The 8398-nt window shown below is 40.8% G+C and overlaps 1 protein-coding gene across 1 annotated transcript; it reads right to left on the bottom strand.

Moving 5' to 3' along the window:
• Positions 1 to 1949: 1949 nt before the first annotated feature.
• LOC115693794 (uncharacterized) lies at positions 1950 to 6372 on the bottom strand. Its single transcript, XM_030620856.2, has 3 exons — positions 5516 to 6372; positions 2890 to 3187; positions 1950 to 2508 (listed from the first exon to the last, which is right to left on the bottom strand). Exons 1-3 carry the CDS (start codon positions 6173 to 6175, stop codon positions 2441 to 2443), a joined length of 1026 nt encoding a protein of 341 aa, XP_030476716.2. The 5' UTR covers positions 6176 to 6372; the 3' UTR covers positions 1950 to 2440.
• Between the last annotated feature and the right edge of the window lie 2026 nt (positions 6373 to 8398).

Genomic DNA, 8398 nt, shown 5'->3' with positions numbered 1-8398 from the left:
GGGAAAAGAAAGAGCACGAATTTCTGGTCCAACGACAGAAAGAAAGAGGAGCGAAGGACGCCGAGTCTGGTGTCCCCTCTTGCTTGTTCGCCATTTCACAACCATCGAAAGAACCATTTTCGAGTTGCTGATCATAGCAAACGTCTTAGGATGTTTGGGTCGTGTGACTTAGGGGAGGGTGGGGTCAAACGCTGCGTGTTGGGATGGAGTGAGGTAAGTGGTGTGTCGTTGTTGTAGGATGGAATTATGTGACCTGAATGAATGCGCTTCTAGACTCTTATGGAGTTTTGAGACCAAAAATACTTACCTTATATTATACTAAAAAAATTTGGGGGTGAATTATTTATAATTGAAACATTTTTGTTATATATATATATATTATCTTTTGATCTCAAAGAACCATCATGGAGTAAAAGAATCAATGAAGACAATCATTACCGCATCATTGTAACGTGACCAATTAACTAACGATAGATGGTCATGGGGATAGAGCCAGGCTGTGGTCCCCATAGCCGCCCTTCCCCAGGCATTGGATAAGACTTGAGGGCGTATTTGATTAATAGAAAGTGAGCCATTGGAATGAAAATGGAAGTCCTATTCACTTTCTCAATACTGTTCGGCAAATTCGAATGAGGCGAAATATACATGGAAAGTTGAAATGAAAGTTGCTGCATTACTGCATTTTGTTACCATGGGGAGTGTAAATGAGTGAGAATCTATGGCAATTGGTTAATAAAAAAAATTGTGGATCATTAACTAGACTTACCCAATTTGCAATTTTTTACAGCAAATTGACAAAAATAAAGTTCGAACCATAAAAAAGATGCATTCAGATACCGATGCATCACCGAGTGAATTAACTTCAAAAGTTGATACTTCATCGTTGGATCCATTGTACCATCGAGATTTGTCTCCCATTTTTCTGTTCCTTCCTCTTTCCGTAATTTTCAATTTTGCTCCTCACACCTTCTCTCTCTCAACACTGATCTCAGGCACTGAGTGATGGGCCAGGACCCAAAGGACTGCCTGTCGCACAAGCATGTCCACCCGTTGCCGCCCTACCACTGTTGTAAGGCCACGCCCGATTTGATTCCTATTCCGCGAACCTAGAATCGCCTATGAGCAATTCAGTTTCCTGTTCCAAGGCCGGAACCGCTATTTCTACTGAGGAATTGGTTCTACCAGTCTGGTTCCCGAGTTGAACCAATTTGAAACCAATTTGAAATTTCAAAGCCTCCATTAGCAAAAAAAAAAAAAAAAAAACTTTGGACCCATGGTCTTCAATGCGAACAAAAAATAAAATAACGACTCCACCAACAAATATTTTTGTGGTGAACTAATGTAAATTTTGTATTCTATTGTAGTTTTTTTCCCAAAATATGAAATGGGTCGGTTCAGGAACCGGCAATTCAGATTCGATCAGTTATGTCCCCAATTTCAATCTTTTCAAACTCACAGCGAACCAACACTCCTAGAATCAATTACCTGTACCAGTGAATGTGAGCCCAATGAATCTGGATTTTTTCTACCGGTGGGTCATACATAGGACTCGCGTGATTTAGGTGCTTGGATGCACTGGGCTGATATGCACCCAACACACCTAAGAATGTCTCAAAACGAACGCATCCACAGACCCCTCCACCCCCACCCCCCTCAAAGGTCATGGCCGCGATTTCTCAAGTGATGTTGGTCACTATGAAGTGGAAGTTCGATCATCAAAGAGAACTATTTTCATAAGACCTTGCTAGCAGCTTTCCTTCAAATCTATATATGTCCTCGGGTGCTTCTTCCCGGTGGCTAGCTCGCTTTTGCAATCAAACCTTCTTTGTGACGCTAATGCTGTGCCTATTTCAAAAATTCGAGCAAATTATAAAATGATATATGTCTATAATCGCCGGCGCGCCTTCTACACATTGTTCAGTACCTTCTTCGTCAAAAAATTTCGAGTATAATAAAACAACTAATTCATCCCTCTCTTGAAATTGATAAAATTTCAAGTTCTCACATGGTTCGTAGGCAACACAGTCAGTAATCTCATCGACAGACCATATGCATAGCCTCAAGATTTATCTGCCTTTCCACGGCCTCTATCAAATTCTGTGTCCTTTCATTCTCCCTAAAGCAACGCTGGTAAATAGCTATATATATAATTAAGCAGAAATTGAGTCTCTACAACTTACGTCCAAATGTTATATCAACAGATAGGTCAAAATTGAGTGGTCATATCAAGCAATTAGAAGTGTCCTAAGTGAAAATGGCTCAGCTCACAACACTGCTTTTCCGGCCTACTTTGCCCTCGCCATTTTTTTCTCTGAGCCTTCAAATGTTGAACTAAAGATCTAATCCACCTCGCCATCCCTTGAACATAGATACACAGCCTTGCCGAACCTGAGAGAGAAAAACTTCAAGTGGCCAGCTAACTCAGGCCACATAGACAGCTTTATGACGCTCCATCTGCAACCGCGTCGTCCTTAGAAACCTTTTCTCCTAACTGCGGCCTTCTTAGAGCTGAGAAGAACAGAAGAAAACAACTATCAGAACTAACATGATGAACGAGAGAACCCAAAAAAATAGAAACCACTAAGGAATGTCGTCTCTATACTTCTTTATGGAAGTGGCAAATTAGTCAACGAACCAAATTATGTTTTGATACCAATTTCATGCACAATCTTATATATCATATCCTCACGTCGATGCAAATTGTCCCACAAATTCTGCTGGGAGATCAGGAAGCATACATACATCCCAAGAACTTGCTCTTTATCATTGATTATACTATATGCATTGTCTTATCACCCACAAAATTCTTCATTTAAGATCAAACGACTAGGAGGGAAAAGCTAACAGAAAAAGACAGCTCCAAGAAAAAGTCGAACAGCCAGTACTCACACTTAAGAGATGTTCCGGCCAGACAAGTGAGCCTTGATTTTGTGTTAACCTCAGCCAGGGGAATAGGCTTTTCTTTCATAGCCATGCGAACATCCCAAACACGTATAACCCCATCAGATGATGCGGACGTCACTAGATATGGATCATCGTCTCCACTTGTGTCATTGCTCTTACTGAGTACAACAACACCTTTGACACGGGTGGAATGAGCATCCTCAATTTGGTAGGCAATCTTCCCAGTCTTTGTGTCCCATGCTGTAACACTCCGGTCTTCACCACCAGTGTATAGAAGTCCACTCTGTCGAAATCAATAAACATTTACAACAACATTCCTCCCATGTCTCTCGTACAGTACGAAAAGAATGCAGATGATGCACAAAACATATGTTCAAGGCAATAATATGGGGCTCAATCGGTGCACAAGGTTAAGGGCCTTTCATGCTGGGAAAACCGAAACCAGAACATAAAAGGAGGGGAGCATAGGGAGGAGATTCGCCTCCATCAATTCCTTCAAGATCAAATTGCTAGATTTCTGACCTTTTTATTAGTTGAAAATCCACTCAGGCCCTCTCTTATAAATCAACTAGAAAATAGTCACTTGAAGAAAATAAAGCTAACATTAAGAAGAATAAGTACACACAGAAAACATTAAACGTGCATCAAAGATACTTTTTGAAGCAATATAGCAGCCACATCTGCCCAAAATGAAGTGGAAAACAATTCTATTAACAAGCCTAAAATCAAAGTTCAGTTCCCTGCGACAATTAATAAAGTAACAATTTGTTTTAAGAAATAGAATTTCCCTCAGCGCATATCAGAACCTGATTTATGGGCAAAGTAGATCAATGGAGAGAGAGAGAGAGAGAGAGAGAGTCTGAAAAAGACACTTGCAAGTAAATTTATGTGTGAATTATAGTATTTGATAAGTTTAGAAAAATTAAATTGTTTTACCAATTGAAAATTATAGTTCAACTACTTCAATTTAATGACAATTTAAAGCAGGTGAACAAAAGGTAATATAATGCTCCAAAAAAAAAAAACAAAAGCAAAAGGCAATACACGCACATTTGAAGCATATTGTGCATGGTCAGATACGCACATAAATAATAAATTCTATTGTGCACGGTCAGATAGTATCAATATTAGTCAACCACTGACTGAAACTCTTCACATAGCCAACTTATTACATTGTGCAAAGGATAGGTAGGATCAAGCTGTTTGAGCATGGAAAGTTTATTATCCAGTAGTCAGGCGGAGGATTTTTCTTTTTATTTTTTTTTTTTTGGGGCGCAAGGGATTTCTTTTGGAGCAGAAAATGGCATACAAAGCATCTAAAAAATAACAACAAATTTTCTCTGACATATAAGATAGAAATAGTTGTATTTTCCATGATTTCTTAGACTTATGCAAGTCCCATTAGCTGTTGCCCAAACAGAGGCTTATTATTAGTTTTTCACCACAGTAATTATTGTTTGAGTTGAGGAGTTTTACCTTTCATTATTTTATAACATCTATAAATTCAGAAGGTCAAGCCACTTCAGTTCAGTAATATACGTGGTGAGCTTGAGGAGCTTGTATAAAGGTTGGGAATCACACACTAAGGTTTCCATTGGCTTATTACAAACTAATAAGTGCCCTAAAGGCACTAGGCAAAACCTTTAAAAATAGTAATAACACATATCACCACATTTTGAAAATGGAGCAATAACACATTTCAAAAAACTCACCCACTTCAAATGGAAATATTAATGTTCTCAAGCACAATTAATGACCGTTGACAAGTGCCCTAAGGGCACTCTTTAACATTAGTCATAATCAATTCTTCGTACGGATATTAAAAACGCATGGTTTTCAAAATGTAGAGACAAAGCAAACTTCAAGTTTAAGTCTTTCATGTATTATGTTTTTGAAAGTTCTGGATCCATGACGAGAAAGAGAGCAAATAGCAACCATCATGATCTTCATGCTCAGAACCTAACATCTCCTGTAACAGTCCCAATATCAATTCTAGAGCTTACTCAGAAGCCATAAAAAACTATGCTTGACCAATGCAGAAACACCAGAAAACTCCAGAGTTGTAAAACTAAACATGCCTGATCTTATACTTAAGATGCTTCCACACTAAAATTTCGACCTGCGCACTAGGCCAGACCAAAGACCATATTCGAAGTTATAGTTAAATAGATCAAATTTCTCACCACATTTATGAAATACTTTTACAAATTATCACAGCAATATACTGTCTAAGCCAATATAAAACTAAAAGCCCCCACCTAGATTACATTCATATGAATCCAAAACAGAAGACTCCACCATTCACCGCCAGATATGTTCCTTGTAGATCTATAAGTTCACACATGGAACTTCAAACTCTGAAAATTCATAAACAATCACCATTATGAGCAGTTCGGTACAAGGATAAGATACAACAAGCAATGCAAATTGATAGATGGCAAATTCCTGTGCATCTCCTCCCCCAACCAAGAGAAAACCCAAATCTTACAGCAAATCAGCAACATATGCGCGCAGAACATTAACAACAGACTAATGACCATTCAAACAAGCGACAAAACAAGACCAAACAACTTGAAACAGAAGCAAACGATCAAAGAGAAACAAAACCAACCTCACCGGGAGCAGCACAGAGAACCCTCTTCCCACTCTCCATTTCCCAGACCAACCTCGCGTCCTCGGCTTCATGAACCCCGACTCTATCCCCCATAACCATGAAGAACCTCTCTCCGCTCAAATCGAACCCCACCCAGCTCGCCTCCTTCGCCAACCGGCAACAGAAGCTCCTCCGCCCCCTCACCAAGTTGACCATCGCCAGGCACTCGTCCCTCCCCACCGTCAGCGCCAGCTTCCCCGATGGATGCACGGAGAGGCTGTTGACCCCGCCCTTCTTGTGAACCGCGACCGTCTTCAGGTGCACGAAGGGATCGGCGTCGAAGATGCACACCGAGCCGTCCGCGGAGGCGGAGAGGAGGTTGCGCGGGAACGAGAGGTGCGGGGGGGTGTAGAAGCAGAGGGCGGTGACGGTGGCAGAGTGGTGGTGGAGGGAGCCGAGGGAGGAGGCCGTCGCCAGGTCGTAGAGGTGGACGGTGTCGTCGCCGGCGCCGGAGGCCGCGACGGGGCCGGCGGCGGCAGCGGAGGAGATCGGGGAGAGGTGGGAGGGGTAGCAGAAGAGCTTGGTCAGGGTAAGGGCACGGCCGTCGGGGGAGTGCTTGAGGGGCTTGAGCTTGAAGCCCCAGATGAACTTCTCGTACGAGCCGGCGATTAAGCTCATGGTGGGCACGATCCGCGACCTGCAGAGATGGTCGATTTCCGATCCTCTTCGACGTCGGCGGCGATGGCGGCGTTGGAGGCGGAGGGGGCGGCAGCGGAATTAGGGTTTTAGGCCGCAGAACGGCGGCGGTGTGTGATCAGGGGTTTAGGTAGGGTGGAGGTAGGACTCCCGGCGGATGAGAATTTCTGTGTTGAAGGAGACTTGATGCCTCACCAATAAAGCAGGGAAGGTTAAATGAAAATAAAGAAAAGAAAGCCTAGTCGCGAATTTGGAAATTTGTATAATTTAAAATTATTCTGGCAAAATTGAGCACATAAAAATAGTGTAACGATCTTATTAGGGATAATAATACAAATGATTCATGAACTTTGGCTTAATATGCAATATGGTCCCTAAAATTTTGGTTTACATTCAAACTAGTCATTAAACTACATGAAATATTCAATAGCGTCTCTAAACTTAAATTAATAGAAAGACAATATTAAACATTTTCATATAGATCAGGGATTAGTTTGTACATGTACCAAAAGTTCAGGGACCACATTGAACAAATTAAAAGTTATGGAACCACATTATACATTGGGTTAGCGCCTAATTCCTCAGATGGGTGAAATGGTTTTCAAAGTATTCATTTGAAACCAGACATATAGCAAGAAAGAAGAATGTACTTGCTGATTTCTTATCCTCGCCAAAAGAATTTATTGCACCAATTACATCCATAAACATGTATATGTCGCGAAATCCATTCAGTGGATTTAAACCCATCAAGATGAAACATTCTTGGCTTAGCAGGTAATACCTGCCGGAAGTTCCTGCATACATCCAAGACAACATCCTTTTTGAAAATATGCGATCACTAATATAGAAATATCAACAGCTGATTTTCAGCAGGTACGGAAATTAAGTCTTAGACCCAGTGGATTGTATCTAGAATATCCTTTCATCCATCTTATCTCCCTCAATCTTGAAGATGAGTTCCCAGAAGAATTCAAGTGATTTTATTGGAATTTATTCAATCTTTATATCATAGCCATTGAATTTCCAACAACCAAGATCATTTCTATTATTAGCAATATTCTCCAGGGAGAGAAAAAGTTAAAACATTTGGGTGATATGCTTAATTGGTTCAAACCATCAGCTAGGAGTTTTATTGGTATGAGGAACAACTTAGAGCCTATCAACCCAATTCGGAGTTATATACAACAGTCCTCTTTTCACAGACTTGTTTATTCGTCCAAATGGAGATGTGAGCAAAACTCTAGCTGATGTAAGAGTAACCACATACAAACCTCAGTCAATTCCAGAAAAGTTCTTTAAAACTCTTCCATGCAAAATCTCGGCACTTCCTCAGGAATATAGAAAGTTCCAAAGACTTCTATGCCAATACAATCAAGTGATACCATCAAAGATATGACCAACAGGTTCTAGCAATGCATCTTGGGATCATCTTACTAATCACAAGTATACGTTGGGACAATATTATGGCATAGATATGCAAGCTGATATGGATGTTGCTGTTTCGTCCTCATCCCAAGCCCTTCAATCACAAGATCCATGGGAGGACCATTATCGCAAGACCCATATGATTACAATGAGCTATAGCTTGCACTCACTCTAGGTCTTGACAAAAACAGTCCGTCACTGCAATTAGGGAACTTTCCTCAATAAGGTATTCCACCATATTCTGCTGATATTGCCTCGAGTTTCGCGGACGTTCCATCTAATTATGAGTCTCAACAAAAAAGACAAAAATCCTCGGAACCTTGTGAAGAGGTGGCCCTAGAAATTACGGAAGTTGAACGACTCCTTAGAGAATATAGAAGACAAAAGGACGGCAACGGTTCAGACGTTCCGATGACGACAATACCAAAGAACCCATCCACAAGTACGATCTCTGAAAACGTAGGAAAGTGTGTTGGAAAAAAATGGTCCGTTGTCGAAAAACACTGTAGCAAAAATACTGTAACAATGTACTGTAGCAAAGTACTGTAGTAGGGGGTACTGTAGCAGACACTGTCCATCACTGTAACAATACTGTAGAAAGTTGAAAAATCGTCTATCAGTGTCTTCATAAACCTATCAGTAGTATGTCAGAACCTTATCCCTCAGTAATGAGTCTGTCAATCATCTAAGTCAGTGGTCATCTGAGTCAATAGTTCTAAAAGTCTATGTATGATGAGTCCGTGGGCAATTATTGATGATTTCTAGAACTTCACCAATAAT

This window comes from Syzygium oleosum, unplaced genomic scaffold, assembly GCF_021117445.2.
Source record: "Syzygium oleosum isolate NSW1041296 unplaced genomic scaffold, Sole_v2.1 Sole_v2.24, whole genome shotgun sequence".
In the NCBI taxonomy this organism is placed as follows: domain Eukaryota; kingdom Viridiplantae; phylum Streptophyta; class Magnoliopsida; order Myrtales; family Myrtaceae; genus Syzygium; species Syzygium oleosum.
Note: the sequence above shows the minus strand (reverse complement) of the source record. Positions and strands in the feature narration are given on the sequence as shown.

What these genes read in the sequence shown, in the direction of transcription:
- LOC115693794 (XM_030620856.2), bottom strand. Translation starts at nt 6,175, where the DNA reads ATGAGCTTAATCGCCGGCTCGTACGAGAAGTTCATCTGGGGCTTCAAG. An exon ending in TCTGTGCTGCTCCCGGTGAG is followed by an intron (nt 3,188 to 5,515) that starts GTTGGTTTTGTT and finishes TGATTTCGACAG; the next exon opens with AGTGGACTTCTATACACTGG. An exon ending in GGCCGGAACATCTCTTAAGT is followed by an intron (nt 2,509 to 2,889) that starts GTGAGTACTGGC and finishes TGTTCTTCTCAG; the next exon opens with CTCTAAGAAGGCCGCAGTTA.